General features: G+C 35.1%; 2 protein-coding genes across 2 annotated transcripts; both read right to left on the bottom strand.

Moving 5' to 3' along the window:
- Positions 1-3,421: 3,421 nt before the first annotated feature.
- On the bottom strand, positions 3,422-7,757 carry LOC110442287. Its single transcript, XM_021485813.1, has 3 exons — positions 7,669-7,757; positions 4,221-6,135; positions 3,422-3,820 (listed from the first exon to the last, which is right to left on the bottom strand). The coding sequence occupies exons 2-3, from the start codon at positions 5,781-5,783 to the stop codon at positions 3,812-3,814; spliced, it is 1,572 nt and encodes a 523-aa protein (XP_021341488.1). The 5' UTR covers positions 5,784-6,135; positions 7,669-7,757; the 3' UTR covers positions 3,422-3,811.
- Positions 7,758-14,866: 7,109 nt separating this feature from the next.
- LOC110442281 lies at positions 14,867-17,063 on the bottom strand. Its single transcript, XM_021485800.1, has 2 exons — positions 16,287-17,063; positions 14,867-14,875 (listed from the first exon to the last, which is right to left on the bottom strand). The coding sequence occupies exons 1-2, from the start codon at positions 17,061-17,063 to the stop codon at positions 14,867-14,869; spliced, it is 786 nt and encodes a 261-aa protein (XP_021341475.1).
- Between the last annotated feature and the right edge of the window lie 613 nt (positions 17,064-17,676).

Here is a 17,676-nt window from a genome sequence, read left to right on the forward strand (position 1 = left end):
ACCGCACTTTATCTGGGCTCTTCTTCCTGTCAAAAATGTAAATCCGGATATTTTACACAATCCAACATGGCGACCATCATTAACTGAATACACAAATGTTTCATTGTGTCAAATGCAATCATATGTTAGTAAATTAATACATAGTTGTATCAAGTGTTTGATTTTCAAGTCTTCCAGTTGTTTCCTCAAAATTCATCACCTATTGAGGAATGCTAAGAGGATTGGTAGCTGTTATCGATTTATGCTCCAGTGAGCACGCTTGCCAGACACCTGTGGACTTGTCTTCCGTTCCCCCTCCCCACTTATTACAGCCCCTGAGGCGCACGCCATCGTGCAAATGACAGTGGGGTCATTGCTCGATTTGGTGCAGCCTTGTTATTCAATCAGTGTCACATTCTTTTGTAAAAGAACCCCGCTCAGTACAACTAACAAGGTGATACGGTTTATCGTTTAAGGTGATACGGCCAGTTTAGCTGATACGGCAGGTTGGATTTCTACCTGAAGCTGATACGGCTCCGTATCGGCTAAATGACGTGTTGTATCAGCTCTGACGACTGATTCGGTTGATGCCCGAATTTGCAAACGCGGTATCACATCTGATGATTGCAAAATCCGCCGAGGTCATCTTGTTTCGTTTTTAGTAGTTTGTTGTTCAAAATTTAACTTAAAAAAATAATTATGGCGATTATATCATCTAAACCTTTGATTGAAAGACGCCAATGCAATGCAGACAATCAAACCAACATTTTGCAGCAAAATTAGTTGAACTGTGAAGTTTGATGTTTATTGGATTAATATCTAATTATAAAATAATTCAATCAGTTATTTTGATGAGTGGTCGTTGGAATTAACTTCAACTGTGTTCTAGAGTTTCTGATTTACGGATTCAACTTACCTAAACAATAAACACTATTATTGGTATTTTACAATGCAATGTTTAATCCAGTCTTCCATATAGACGGTTGGGGTCCGATCCCCCAGGTCGGCGTTACTGTCCTTAAACGTCAGGCTCATATCAGACTGATTAGCTATATATTTGCACAGTATGCTGTTTGTTACGATCCGAACATCAACTTTCCGGACAAGTGCACTCTCACATGGCAAAATACAGTTTAAAGCTGCAAGGAAAAAGATAAATATTTCCTCTTAAATCCCCCGTGATATGTGTGCTAATTTAACGAGATAAAAACAAAGTTACGGTAGTGTGTTGTGCCCCACGATTTTGGTTAAAAGCAGAATTACTATGCAGCAACTGGCTTTCGAAATTTAGCTCTTTTATAACCACTCTCATTTCTCAACGATCTTTAATGATAAGCATGTAGTTGTTTCTGCAGACAAAATATCTAATATTTTTTTTCTGCAACCACATTACCTGCTTTCAGACAGAACTAGGCTTGCTAGATAACCAATGAAATCCTACAGATTCCCTTTCCTTTTTTTCGAAAAACGCAATACTAGCAAATCACGCTTCTGTATTACAATCTTACCATACCGAATAATGATAAAAACCTCCCTCATTTGTATTAAATTCCAAAACTTATTGGAATCCTTATAAACAATATTTTATCGACGACTTCTAGCTCCTCAACAATCCATTATCAAAACTTCTACCTTCCACTCTGAGTACCGTTAGAGGGGGTACCTACCACTCTGAGGACCGTTAAAACTTCTACCTACTACTCTGAGTACCGTTAAAGCTTCTACATACCACTATGAATCCCGTTAAAACTTCTACGTACCACTCTGAGTACCATTAAAACTTCTACATCCCCCTCTGAGTCCCGTTAAACTTCTCCCTACCAATCTGAGTACCGTTAACCTTCTACCTCCCACTCTGAATACCGTTAAAACTTCGACCTACCACTCTGAGTACCGTTAAAACTTCTACATACCACTCTGAGTACCGTTAAAACTTCTACATACCACTATGAATACCGTTAAAACTTCTACCTACCACTCTGAGTACCGTTAAATCTTCTACCTACCACTCTGAGTACCGTTAAAACTTCTACATACCACTCTGAATACCGTTAAAACTTCTACCTACCACTCTGAGTACCGTTAAAACTTCTACATACCACTCTGAGTACCGTTAAACTTCTACCTACCACTCTGAATACCGTTAAAACTTCTACCTACCACTCTGAGTACCGTTAAAACTTCTACCTACCACTCTGAGTACCGTTAAAACTTCTACCTACCACTCTGAGTACCGTTAAAACTTCTACCTACCACTCTGAATACCGTTAAATCCGGGTTGCAGTCGTATTGTGATACTGTATACTCAAGAAGTGAATCAAACGGTAAGTGCATTTTGAAGAATTCAAACAGCTTTGTCAATCGTGAACGTCCTCTTCTGAAAAAAGTTCCTTCTTCCTAATGTTTGGACTCTATATAATACCATTCCTCGTACCAAGCTGAAGGTACACCTTCATTCTCTTGTTATAAGAGTGTTCTTTTCACACTAATTCATATGAGAATATAATTATAAAGTTGTAAATTATTTTGTAGCATATCTTGTGAAAAATACCAAATAACAAAAGTCAAAATGAATTATACTGAGGACGTTATTGTGATAATGATTGAGTTTCTGGTTGGCATTGTTTTTGTTGAGATCGGTGATATGATGAACCTGATCATGATTAACTGAACATGGATTTAATTTACACACAAATGAATGCGTTTAGTACAGTTCATTATTGCGTGGCCGCACGACTGTTGTTTGATCAGGCCAGGCAGGACACAACTATTTTGTTACTCGACCAACATGCCAATTGAACAAAATGGTATGTAAGAAATCACCATTTAAAAGCAGTTTGCATTCACAATTCTACACATGTATAATTTTCATACTTACTGAGTAACGGGTTTTAATTTATCGCAACAAATATTGAGTATTAATAACTTCAATTCGTTCCATCATTTAGTAAATTCGGAAAAAACACATTGCATTATTTGTCATAGTTATCGGGGCGTTTGAAAAAATTAGTTACAATTGAATAATGTACATCGTACGTGGTCATTTCAATAGTCGACTAGCTAATCACGTGACCATTCAACAGTCGGACGGTAACAAGATTGGCATGTTAAGTTAAGTAAGTGTAGGAGGATAAAAATCAAAACTGCTTAATTTGCTATTAGATAACAATCAAGACTACTCACTTTCCAATTATGAACGGAGTCTCATGTGGTTGTATCAAAGAAAATCAATTGTTGTTAAAACAAAAACATACTAAATAATTTCCGCTATCAGAAACTTGTTTCGTACAACTTATATGATTTGAGAATTGGTTCAAAATTATCAATAGTTCTATTGTTTGCCGAACGAGTTTTGATTTTATCCATGTTTTTCCTTTTTGATTTTATGACACACCACGTTAAATACTTAAGCATATCATACGAGAAACATATCAAACTCGTTTTCATTTATTTCATTTCAAAGTAACAGACAATGTGGCTTCAGAAGGGCTAAATGTAATATGGATCTGTTAGCGGTTTCTTTGTTACCAACAATTCCTCTTTTCAATATCACAATTGGAAGGTTTGTAAACACAATGACGAAGCTTACAAAACCAGTCCCCCTTGCTTCGTCTCAGTAGCCATTTTGAAAAATTCTTAATAATTAATGTACATGACCTGCTGTTACTGAAAAGTTCATTACAGCGGAGTTCTTTAAATCACATTATTCTAAATAGCAGTTATAACTAACTGATCAACAATGGCGTCTCCTTTAACAGCAGCAATTGCACTTCACACAAAACGACACATCCGGTCACGTGTTATAAGCGTATGTACGGCGTGCGGCAGTTGATCACTTGCACTGAAAAAAGAAATAGACGGTTATTTGTTAGTTGCATTGATGCAGTATGTCATATGAAGTAGATAGTTAGTTAACAATAAACTAAACCCTGACGGTTGATAAAAAAATGTATTCAAATTTTATGTTTAACAAGCATCTGTACGGTTGGTAAACATAACTTTAATTAGCAGAGAACGTAAATGAACATAACCCATAGAATTTCCAGGAGTAAATATATTATAGTGCCATGCAAAATGTAAACGACTTTTTATCCTTCATGAAGTGAAATATCTTTAATACACTTACACAGGAATACATCTGCCTCACAATTTTAAAAAATATAGAAGACGTATCTTCCTAGATGTGTTGTATCGTAAAAAGATTATGTTGTACAGATACCAATGAAGTGGGAATAACTTACCTTGTAAACTTTCACAATACCATCATTTACCCCAATCCACATCTCGTCACCATTCATCGTCAGGGCCAGCGGTGTATATCTTTGTGTCGGTAACAGGGTACGTATGAGGACACCGTTTTTAGACAGCAGCTGTACACACCTACTGTAGCCCTCAGCGATGATGATATTTTCGAAGGAGTAAAACGTGAAGTCGTTGATTGCATATTTCGTCTCCGGTTTGTAGGTAGTAGCATCAAACTTCTCCTCCCCTGATACGGCCTTGCCGTTACCTAGATACCGTAATCGTAACGTGAGGTCTGTATTCAGTAGAACCAGATGATTGTTATCTTTATCTGTATAATTTAACACTCCTAAAATGTCACCTGTCTTGCTGATCTTCATCCTTAACGGCCTGACAAACAAAGGATCTCCCCGTCTGTCGTAACGAGCCCGGCCCTTCTCCTGTCCCTGTGGGGAGTATTGAACCAGTACTCTCTCACTACTGGCAGTAACATTGTAGTCACGCTTATCCATCAGTGTCACATATAGGTCGCCACTGGGTGTTGTAGACATGTACTGAGGAATCAATCCCCCAGTAGAGAAGACTGACGTGACCTGTCCACTGGGCAGTATGACCCTTTTAATATCTCTATCCTCCAACCCACACGTTAACAATTCATTGTCAGTGACGTTTGTTATACCTCTCACATTGGAGACAAATATCACGGATTTCTGTACGTGTCCGTGTTTGTCCGTAAGGGATATTTCCTTTGCGTTACAACATCTTAGCCATGTCTTTCCCTGAGAGCCGTTGCACATATCAAGCACATAATGTGAATCAGAATGTTTGAAAGTAGACTCTAGGACAAGTTCCCTACCCTGACGTATGAGGGTACCAACGAAATCGGACCCTTGATTCATAGAAAGTGTCATATTTGCCACAACATCAGTTTCCTCTGCTGTCACCAGTTTATTCATCTCGGCAGCTGTACCTCCGAACATGAGACTTAGCTGTTTAGTATTTACTTTCCCGATAATAAACTCGATAATGTCTAAGTCTGGTAATAATTTTATTTGTCCGTCAAAATCTTTAAGTTTTTGTGAATCGAGTATCACTACTAGATCATCTTTTTCATCAAGGATGCGTTCCACCTCCTTTCTGTGTCGTCGCACTTCTTTCAATTTTACCGAAATATCATCGATCGCGTCTTGCAGTTTAAAACAATTACATTGAGTTTGAGTCTCGTACTGCGATATTAAGATATCCGCGATCTTGTTTATGGCCCCGATTAGAACGTCCCTTAGTGTGTTAATTGAATTGACCCTTTCTTTTTGTATATTTTCCTGTTGTGATTTTAGCGACCTTATCTCATTCAGATCTGATTTCAAGCTCGTCTCCAGTTTAAAATCTTCCTTTTCCTTCGACTTCAGATCCGTTTTAATATCAATTGCAATTTTCTGTAGTTTTCCGAACACGTGACCTTGGTGTAGTTCGTCAGTCATACAGTCCAAACAAACCAGAGTGGTATCACACGTAGTACACGCCGACACTATCGGGGTACCCGGATGTTTTACACATTCCATATTTGGTATATCCACGTCTCACGTTTGAATTATACTTCGACACCAGCTGATGTGATCATCAAAATGTGAACCAGTGCTAACAATAGCATAAACACTACGGTAGTGTTAACGGCATGTAAATCACATTTGTTATTACGTTATTAAGGAATGTCTGTGTTCATTTATATATAACATACCCGGGTTTGGTAACTACAAATGTATCACGTGTTCGTAAACCAGAATAAGAATAATCGTGAAGTCCTCCCTCATGTTTGTTGCTATGGAATTTACAATTGTTGGCATGACGTCAACTATTTTAGTTCCAAACAGCAATATCCGACTGCAAAATGTTCCACCAGTTTGACATCAGCATCTATATTTAAACGAAAGTATAACAAAATAAATAATGTTACAATGACATTTAAACGGACACTTTCCTTTTAACGTACTTTGCTATAATTTAGTATACAAGTATAAAAAAAACAATGTACGTGTGTACTAGGAAGTGCAAATTCCTAACACTTAACAAAAACAGATGATCTATTTGTCTTGTAGAGTAGATAGGATATTAAACATGAGTAACATATGAGATTTAAAGAACATGTCTAAGACCTTGGTTACTTATCGAGACACTACTGAGCCAAAATAATTAATCCTGGCGAGCTGCACTAATCTCATCTTGATTACAAAAAATATGACAATCTGCTTTTCACATTAACAGGATTAGTATGAATCATTCCTGATTTTTGTTCAAATATTGGCCTTTTGATTCCACGTCTACCATCTCCTTTGTAACGCCACTTTGCTAATGAGTATTCTTGACACAATTAAGTTGGGACGTTAGGTTTTGAATAATAAGAACATTATGTTCTTATGTACAGACCAGGTTCCAATTTTAATTTTGCTATGTGATAATAAACTGCGTTCGCAGCTAATAAAATTGGAGTTAAGAAATCGGTAACAGGTATTGATTTGATGGGTTTAGCTTAAAAAACGCAGGAACAATTTCTTAATGGCTACAGAATTACACTGGATTTGTTCCAGAAAGGACATCCATGCTTCAAATTAATTAGCATTAGAACACTGGACTAAAACAATTAACGAAGGGTCCAGTTGTGTTTACATAACAGACAAATCATCCATCAACTGTCTTCTTAAAGACCAACACAATCTTATTTATCATTTTGAAATAATAATCATGCACAACTATCAAACCACACACTTGTTGGAACATAAGCGGACAGAGACTGCATGACTTATATAGCATTGTTAAAGGAGGATTTCTTATGTCAGATGTTAGGGTGACGCAGGAAGTATATAAACTATTATTAATACAGGTGAAAGCAAGGCAGATGTCACAATTGCTTCAAGGGTACCTCGTACTTATTGTTATAGTGTAAAGCAAGGAGTTTGTAGTACTTGGTATAATAAACGTTGACTATTGACATGAATCCAACAATATTTCCGTATGTGGTATGACAAACGCTTTTTTTTGTCAAAGATGAAATATACAAAATCCCTATTATTTAATGCGAAATTCTGAAATGGAGCTGCAAGCGATATTATTCACATCTTTGAAAGTAGCGATAACTAACCAATGATTTCGGTACATAGTTCTCATCAATGTCAATATAATTAAGGTCTGCGGAAACCGAAATAGGAAACCAATTAAAGAGACAGAATAAGCGTTTGATATTATACATATAACACACGCCTACACACCTTCCATCATGGTGGGAATACAAATACAACAATGGGGAAATAGTGGATATTGATAACATTCGAAAAGCCATCTTCAGCGTTAAATGTAATCTACTTATATCATATCTACAAAGATATCGATAAAACTACCTTCGTTTGATTAATCATGAAAATTATAACCATCTTAAGGAAAATATAAACATACCTGATGACACGTAAATATTGTATTCTCTGTGTTTTCCGATGAGTATATCAGCTATGTTATTGGACAGCCGTCTGATCGTTTCAGCCTTTTATTAATCAATATGCATAGTTTGCCCGATAACGCCCTTGTCACATGCACAACTTGCTGATTAAATCAACCTGAACAAACAGTCGTTATCATGATATAAAGTGAAGTGATAAAGTCAACGACGGTAACCTTTCACTAGCTAACCATGTATTTTAATCGTATTACCGCATGCGCATAATGTATATCAGTTTCGTATTTTGATGTTTATACCTGATGAGTCGATGTATTATTATATCGTGTCTTAATATGAAACCATAAGATTTTCATGTCTATGTTTTTTTTCTGTTTTTTTTTTCTACAAAGTTTTGCAGGTGATTTTACAAAACAATGTATTGGTTAACTAATCAAGATTAACAGATAGAGTTACTGTTATGTTGAAAGTAACTAAAATAGCAAAACGACAACAAGAGAATACCAAAATGTTTCTCAAAATAAATCTCAATTCGAACTTAAATCGATAAAACTAGGGCAACAAATAAGCAAAGAATAGATTTACATGGAGACCCCTGACACCGTATAAGGCAAAGAGGACTAGGTATTTCGGCTGCATCGGTGACACCCACCTTGTAACTCTAAGTCGAGTCCAAGTAATGTTACGTCCTCACATCGAGTACTAGGGTGGAGATAACTAAACCCCAATGTACTCTTATTGGCATAATCAGGAACATCGTAAAGTCACGCAAAGAAAAAGCATATTTCTCTGCGATATCTTGATGGCAATTTCAAAGAAATCATGTCTTATTTTCAGGCAGCAGCAGAATTAAATGTGATACACTGTCCATGAGTCCTCCTCGGTTGTACAAGATTCAAAATAACTTTATTTTGTCCTGAAGAAATATAACAAAAAGTGTATGTTCGATTGAATTGAAGTTCTTTAAACACCACGCACATTGTAACCAAAACACCAAGAGCTAGGTTAAGCCCTTTGTAAAATCATAAATAAGAAAAACTTCAGGTTTGAACAAAATAAAAGCTTTATTAATTATCAAACTCTTGGGTAACATGCTGTTGTATAAGGCCAATTATTTTTACTATATCAGTAAACATGTAACTTTAATATGAAGTAAATAGCTCTCCTCAATTATATAACCCTAGTTTGTATAACTATACTACAACTACACGTTCAATTCATACACGAAATACATATATAATATGTAACAATATTTATTTCAAAATAGAAAATAAAATGTAAAATTATGCACGCCATCTTTTTTCACGATCAGATTTATAGATATTTTGAAATTGATTAAGTTCAAAATTTTGTATCTAAAATTATTTTATTGAAACCTATTCGACGAATCAAGAGAATCAAATTTCCACATGATACAGTTGTCATTATGCCTGTTCTATATTATGCAAAGTGTTTGTTATAAAACTAGAAAATACCACTATATCAGATATATGAAAAATATATATTTCTCTAACAACCACTTATAGGTTTCTTCACTCCCGACTCATTGGATAAACCTACTAGGAGTTGGTTATCTTTTGTGGTTACCCACTTGAGGGTAATATCCATTGTGGCGTCATAGTTCCTGCCATTTGTTTCCCCAATCGGAAAAAAAGCTCACAGTAAATTTTCAAATTGCTTACAAACGGGAATTAACACTCGTTAGGGAACCTCTTTATATCCGATTCACCTGCGTGATGTCTAACACTGTAAATCATATTTAGAGAGATGAAATGTATGTTGACGGACATAGATCTGGGATATCATTCCCCGGACATTCTTCTACAGTCCAAATGTATGCTACAGGATATGATTTAAAACAGTAACAGTTTCGGACTGTGTATTTCACTACTAGAAAGCAAGTAGTTTTTACAAAATCAGTAAATAAGATACTAAGCGAAATTCATTATTTGCACAATCAATATAGTGATAGTTGAAGATATTCTTAAAACAGATATGATTATCCATATGTCGGAAAAAAGCTCCCTTGATCAACTGGGACCAAGGACAAGCTTGATAGCGTAAGTATGTACATTAGAAAATGCAAACCCAAAGAATGGATGAGCATCCGCACAAAAAAAACCAAAATGTCAGAAACATAGATGAGACATGAAAACAATATGATATTTGTTGACGTAAGTATAAAAAGAGACAGAAGCTAAAGGGAAACTGAAAACAGCACCCTCGTATTCAGAAGGGTTACTAAACCAATAAGTCTTAAACATAAATCGAAACTGTTAAACGTTAGTAAAAACAGATATACGGTACGCTTTTGCATACATAAACCATGAAACACCAAAAAAATTGGAATATTTAGATAGAAACTATTCAATTAAACATTACATTGTACTCTATTATACACTTGGAACATTGACCCCCCCCCCCTTTCAACTACTCTAGAGGCACAGAAGATCTAACTAATATATTCATAACTTGTACATAGCACGCAATTTTTGGGTAAGAATCACACTGTTATTGAGAACATATATATTTTAACCACAACATGCATTTTACATTAAAACATTACTATGTTACAAGGTCACAGATACAGAATACCAGCTAATAAACATGCCCATTACCTTACTGTCTTATACAATGTACAAACACTGCAACACTAGTTAAAGGTATTCGAAATATTCCTTTTGATCGCACTTGGATAAACAGGTTTAATTTTCCTAACTTTTGATACATCCCCTATACCGGTCTATTAACTGTTAACACTAATACTCGTGCCAAATAGCAAGTGCGTGCGGAGTATTTCGGCTTTTTCTGTCCAGCAACACCATACTGTTAAATATCACAAAGAAAACATATAGACATACAAAAAGAACTATTTTGAAACCATATCTATCATACATTTTTAATATTATATTTACAGCGAGGACTCTCTGACACATTACTAATTTCATGTCTGAAAAACAAAATTATCTCCTACTTTTCGAAACGATTGAAAGCGATTTTGAAATTATTTCTTTCAACTCAGTGATGCTATAACAAACCAAGTAATCATTATCGGAATATTTCATGTTTTGCTTTTATTCTGTATTTACAAAACTACTAACAAACATTTGCACACAACTCGAAGAAAAATATGAAAGAAGGAAAGAAAAACAAATCAAAATAACAAGAGAACAGTTTTGATTGAAATAAAGAAAACTTAAGATGACGTACAATAACAAAATAGTGTTTGAGGAGACTTTAACTATGTTGGACACTGTTTTAAGTGTCATTTTCAAAATAAAAATAAACATAAAGTGGGGCTTTTTTTTACCACAGTTTGACTTCATACCTAATGAGAATTCAAAATATAAAAAAATGTATAGTAATAAACTTTAAAAAGGTAGTTAACTTGGTTTACAAAACAAATGGTGTGCATGGTCCACAAACAAATGTTTTGTTTTGTCATAAAAATGTATATAGATCAAAAACGTTAAGTTCGCAACAGGATACGTTGTCAATCAGATAAGTTGTTAAATACATTGTCCACAAATGGTTAATGTCATTAAGAAATGTGAAAAAAACAAAAAACAAAAAAAACCCCCCACAAATCCATGTTTTAGAGGCTTTCATTAAATAATTATTACAAAACAATTATTCAAACAATATACTCAAGTATCATATTGTCACATCTTAATAATATTAGATGAAACATATGTAAACAAAAAAATCTTGTCTGTGTTAAATACAAATTATTCAATCGGCATAGCTTAAAAATTGATTGGACAATTTCTCCCGGGATGAATCCTCGGTACAACACACACTTACATTACAATATACAAATAAATCACCTTATATATTTATCAGGTCTGGAATTAAATATCTAAGGATTCGTTTCCAAAAATTCTTTCTGGAATGTAAGCAATTAACTTATCCAGCCAATTACGTTATACATAAACAAACTATACTGGTTGGTATTTTGAAGGTTTATTAACAAATTAATTTGTACTTGTACAATTTGTCCTATTACCAATAAGTGATTTTGACAGGTATAGTAAATTGTACAGAATGGGACCAGCAGTATTTCAGTCTGTTAGTCTTTGTACAATTTGTACTATTACCAATAAGTATTTTGACAGGTACAGTAAGTTTTACTGTGTTTCAGCTTGTTTAAGATCAGAGCACAAACTCGTTGTGTTAGCGATGTCACAAAAGTCTTATTACTTTGACTACTTGTATTATTATGTTAACACAGTCATAGTACTAACATGTACAAACTATTTTAACTTAAAATACGATTTCATGGGGTGTTCGCTGCCTTGGAAGGTTTAAAATCATTTCTAATAACGCAGCTTAATTATGAACTTGAATACAAGTATGACCACCCAAATATTTACATAAATAACGTTTTTTGCTACCTTAGACTGAATAGCTTCCATATATCTTTTTCATTGAAGTTCAGGAATAGAAAATAATAAGTACAATATGAAGAAATCCTAATTCGGTATTTTTTATTATGGTTTATACAGTATCCTAGCTGTGAAAGTTCCACAGAACAACTCAATAAGGATATTTGTGACGCTTATCATCGTAAGATATTCATTGGGTATACGAAACTCTTTTTTACTTTTACCTTATGTTGGATTGAGTCTTTTCAACAATAAATACATCTTGAAATATTTGATTGAGACTTCATACAGCTATGTTTGACATTTTTTTCAAAGTGAGGCTGTTGTTTGATCTTTTTAATATAATAATAATTGATATATATTTATGATTTTTGAGTCATGATATGTTCTGGGCTGGAAATCAATTTGAACCTCAAAAAACATATGTATATAATATAAAAACGTAAAAGCAGACAGAGAAAACATTGAAAACCTTCGTCTGAAATTTGAGAAATATCTGTATCTTAATTTCTAAGAAGAAGCTATTTAGTATGTTATCCCCTGCTCTTTGAAGAAAATCGGGGGATAATAAGGTGGGCCTGTCCGTCCGACTGTTTGTCCTTCTGTCACGTCCACTTTGCGTGTCAATGGTATTCATGCACATTTAAGCATAATAAATTACACTTATACATTCTGATTGGCTAATTAGTTTCCGTGCAATAAGTGCGTTAATGGTCCTATTTCAACAAAATGTGGTGTGCATATACATACTACCTTGTTCGAGACTTCGTTCACTCCTCAACATGACCCGTGCATATTTATTGATAATTAAAGACACGTATATATTCTAATTGGGTAATTGGTGTCTGCAATAACTACATGTCTGCTTAATGATGGTCGTATTTTAACAAATTTGGATGGGCACATATATATTAAATGTCTCGCGCTCCATTCGCTGGTCAATGCGATCTGTTGGAATTTGCGCATAATTAATAACAATTCATTCATTAGTTAGTTAATGATAAGTAAAGATATTCAAAATCTCTAACATTTAATGGTAACTTTGTCATATTGACATTACATTTGTATTTCATTTCCTAAACAATAAACTAAATGATAGTAAAATCCTGAGGGGAAATCGCTTTTGAAGACAGTTGGTGAACCGTGGCACTGCTGCAGTTACCACTAATTAAGCCTGTATGGTTAGATTGACTATTTAAGTATGAACACATGGCTACATATATATATTATTGTATTTAAAAAAAATGTCACATCTTTTGTGAGTTTTTTTCTTATACATACCACGTCATGTCTTTAATTTGTCAACCATTTTTTTCAAACGACACCAAAAGACACAAAACCAAAACATGTCCTGTCCTATTTCTAAGAATCATTTTCTGTTCTGTCTGCTCTTAATTCTCCGTACTAGCATTTCATGTTTCAAATAATTCTTACCAATAACACTGCATCTATAACTAATCCTTAAAGCGATATGAATTACACAAATTTGCTTGTTTATTTCTTAAATTTACAATATGTTCATGGTGGCCAAATAAATTGCCGATAAAAACAGATAATTATAAATGCCAAACTATCAGCAATATTAAAAGGAGATGAGATGGTAACTTCAAGTGATCTCTCCAGTATTTTCTGAGAAATATTGATACAGTAACAAACGTCCGCTTAATAGAAATCTTTGTTTTGTCAAACATACGCACACATATTTAAAATTCGAGATAGATTAGTTAAATACTTCTTGAGAATAAGCGACATTACAAAATTTAAAATGTTTAAAACTAAAACGGCAATCTAGTGTCAATCTTGTTGTTTAATGATCAATCTCAAAAGTGACAGCTATGTACAGCTATGAACCAGGAGAAACCTCAAAATGAAATTTGAGAAAGATCTCTCCTTTGCTTCTTAAGAAAAAGCAATAACAGCATTGCACTGACAAAATACAAAAAGCGGTTTTCTAGCATTCTTCAATTTCCTCAGTTTTAAAATAAAACAGAACATTATATTTTAGCATTTCTCTAGAAATATTGATAATAGGAAGTGTTAAAGGACGGTCCACTCCCCACAGAGGTGATGGTGTTGCGCTAAGAAATGCAATTAAGCATAAGTCCATATACATGATGTACGTTTTACCAAAAGTAACCTTACAATTCTAAAAACAAGCTTTCTTAAGGAATATTAACAACATCAGCCAGGGTTATAATATAGGTGTAGACGACATGTCATGCATTTTTAGACCATGCATCATTTAAAGCATAAATATGAAAAAAACTTTTCAAGTATGGAAAATCCAGTCCTCATTTATAATAATCATTTTTTTTGAAATGATAAACGTTAACATATTTTCAAAGCCAAACTATATAGAGTTGTTCTTGTTTTATGTCTTTCCTGCCTGAATATGACAAAATTGTTCGCAAAGTAAGGCATATCAAAAGAGAAACACTTTACCATACACGTTATCGTATTATTATAATCCAATGGCACACATATATTTTCACATCACTATATCAAAATGCAATGAGAGTCCGTTTTAGATATTCTTCATAGCTTGATAGCTTTTTATCATTTCAATATTATACCAAGCGTACAATACTAGTCACTTTTTCCGTTTTCCTAACACTCTGGACTATACTCCATGTACCTCACCTGATGTAATTGGAGGAATTCATTCAGGGTTCTTAAATGATGATAATTGAAGTGGGCGATCCATTAATTGATAAAAGTATTGCCTTCCTACAAATGTACCAACAACAGCAGGTCACCGAGGCGTCACATCAAATGATCACATGATACAACCATCCATCTGAAGTTCAGCAGTAGATCACTTGTACTGAAAAAACAAACAAGAAGGGAGGTGTTAAAGGCATCGTATGACAATACAAAAAACTCTGTACTGTTATCGGTATATTTGATTATCGCCCAAATATGCCCTTTGTATGTTATACACACGTTTGTACTGCTGGCAAATGAACAATGTACCACATAATTCATTCTTTTAATATTGTGTGATTAAGTGATGATGATGTATAGATGCAATTGAGATGACTATAACTAACTGCAGTCATAGGATTTACTTATTTTTACAACACTGGACCACTTTACGGCAAACATCCGGGTCTTTGTTCTTGTATTAAAGCTATAGATGTCACGATCGCATGTAAGTATTATATATTATATCATGTGTTGTGGTGATATTGTTTATGTTTACTTTTGTACATGTATGTGTAACACGTGGGTGCTAAGCTCAGGTAAGTACACTAGAGAACGGAAGTGCACATGCCGGAGGTAACATACGCGAGACGTATACCTGTAGTAATGGCGATGTGCTAAACATTACCTGTGTCATACATATTCCATGGATTCAGGCACAATACAGACTGTGGTGAGTAACTTATATAATACTCTTGCTCTTACTTCACTAATGTGTATCTTGGATTGTCTCTGACACCCGTAAATGCATTTCAAGTGTATACCTTGACGTGTGGTCCACTCATGCGTAGCGATAGGTCAGGTGTAGTTTGATTGTTTACATCATGCTAATATGTTTGTATTTCGATGCTTATATTGATATAGTTATATCAGAATGTAATGTATAATGCATATTGTTTATAATAGTCTCATACAATATGTTTAATGAGTTAAATTGTCCATATAAATGTTATACTGACCAGTCAGTATTGTCCATGTAAAAAAAGTACGACAGCCTTGAGTCGCCATATTTAACTTGACAATTTATTCAAGTTTGATGATATAAATGAACCGACATGTTGTAGAACTGTTAATATATATGGATATTGTGTAGAATATATATATGTAATATGTGTCAAGGCTATTTATTGCCTTAGGTTAATTTTCAGGTAGGATGTCATTGTATGAACGTTGTATGAAGAGAAGGTGGGAAAATATGTTGTATCTATTTTATTTGTTAAAGCTTTACTTGAACAGACTGTGGTCCTGATGAACTGTAATATTCTGATTAGAGGGTGCATGGGTTGAGAGTGTGTGTGATAGTGAGTATTAGTGATTTTGTATTTAATAAATTGTATATATTTTCATGATCTGTCTTTGTGTTGCTCTTTGCATTCAAATACATTAAACCGACGCTTGTCCGACGTTACAAAAGAAGTCTGACGTTGGTTTGAAGTTTTATTACGAAACTGAAGTCACACAATATAATTATGTTTACAACACTGGACTACTTTATGGCAGTATTTTTTGCCGTTAAGTGTCATCTTACTTACCTTGTAAACTTTCACAGTTCCGTCAATAAATCCCAGCCACACCTCGTCCCCGTTCATGGTCATGGACATCGGTATGTGTTCCTGTGTCTGCAGAAGGGTACACATGGGGACGCAATCTTTGGATAGAAGACGTACACACCTACTGAAGTACTCACAAATAATGATATTTTCAAAAGAGTGGAAGATAAAATCTCTGATGGCATATTTGGTTTCCGGTTTGTAGGTAGTAGTATCAAACTTCTCCTCACCTAATACGACCTTGCCGTTACCTAGATACCGTAATCGTAACGTGAGGTCTGCATTTAGTAGTACCAGGTGATTGTTGTCTTCGTCTGTGTTATTGATCACACCTATAACGTCCTCTGTGTTACTGAACCTCACTCTGAACGGCCCAACAAACAGGGGATCCCCCCTTCTGTCGTAACGAGCCCGACCCTTCTCCCGTCCCAGTGGAGAGTACCGAACCAGTGCTCTCTCACTGTCAATGGTGACTTTGTAGTCAATACTATCTAAAACTGTTACGTAGAGGTCGCCACTGGGTGGTTTACATACATGATAAGGATACAGCTTCCCAATGGAGAAAACTGAAGTGACCTTTCCACTTGGCAGTATGATTTGTTTAATATCTCTATCCTCCACACCACATATTAACAGTGTGTTGTCATAAACGGTGCTCATACCATTTACGTGAGAGTCAAAGGTCAAGGTTAACTGCTCCTGTCCCTGCTTGTCTATCAGAGCCAGTTCCCGTCCGCCATGACACCTCATCCATGTCATCCCGTAAGGTCCGTTTCACATTTCATGCACGTGCAGCTCAGAATGTTTGAAGGTAGACTCTAGGACAAGTTCCCTATCCTGACGTTTGACTGTGTATGTACCCACGAAATCGTAAGTAGATACTGCCATATTTGACGGCACTTGGGCTGTCTGTAGTGATGCTTGTTTATCCATCTCGGCTGCTGTGCCCCCAAACATGAATTTCAGCTGATTGGTATTCACTTTCCCGTGAGTAAACTCAATATCGGTTAGGTCAGGGAACGGCTTTCTTCTTCTGTCAAAATCCACAATTTTCTGTGAAGCGTGCAACGCTGAAAGATCATCTGTGTCGGAACTGATACGCTTAACAACTTTCTTGTGATCTTTTAATTTTTCTAATTTTGTTGAAATGTCGTCGATGGCATCCTGTAATTTATCACAATTACTTTTAGTTTGTGTCTGAAAATTTGATATAAAACTGTCAGCTACGTCGTTAACAGACTTGAGGACAAATTCCATTCGTGCATTGATTGACTTGACTCTTTCCTCTTGTTGCTGGTGTTGCTTTGTTTTCAGCGTCGTTACCTCAGTCAAATCCGATTGTAAGGCCGCCTCAAGTTTCAGATCTTCCTCT

The sequence above is a fragment of the Mizuhopecten yessoensis genome, unplaced genomic scaffold (genome assembly GCF_002113885.1).
Source record: "Mizuhopecten yessoensis strain PY_sf001 unplaced genomic scaffold, ASM211388v2 scaffold716243, whole genome shotgun sequence".
Taxonomy (NCBI): domain Eukaryota; kingdom Metazoa; phylum Mollusca; class Bivalvia; order Pectinida; family Pectinidae; genus Mizuhopecten; species Mizuhopecten yessoensis.

Excerpts from the sequence above, each read along its gene's own strand:
- LOC110442287 (XM_021485813.1), bottom strand. The coding sequence starts at position 5,783 with ATGGAATGTGTAAAACATCCGGGTACCCCGATAGTGTCGGCGTGTACT.
- LOC110442281 (XM_021485800.1), bottom strand. The coding sequence starts at position 17,063 with ATGACATGGATGAGGTGTCATGGCGGACGGGAACTGGCTCTGATAGAC.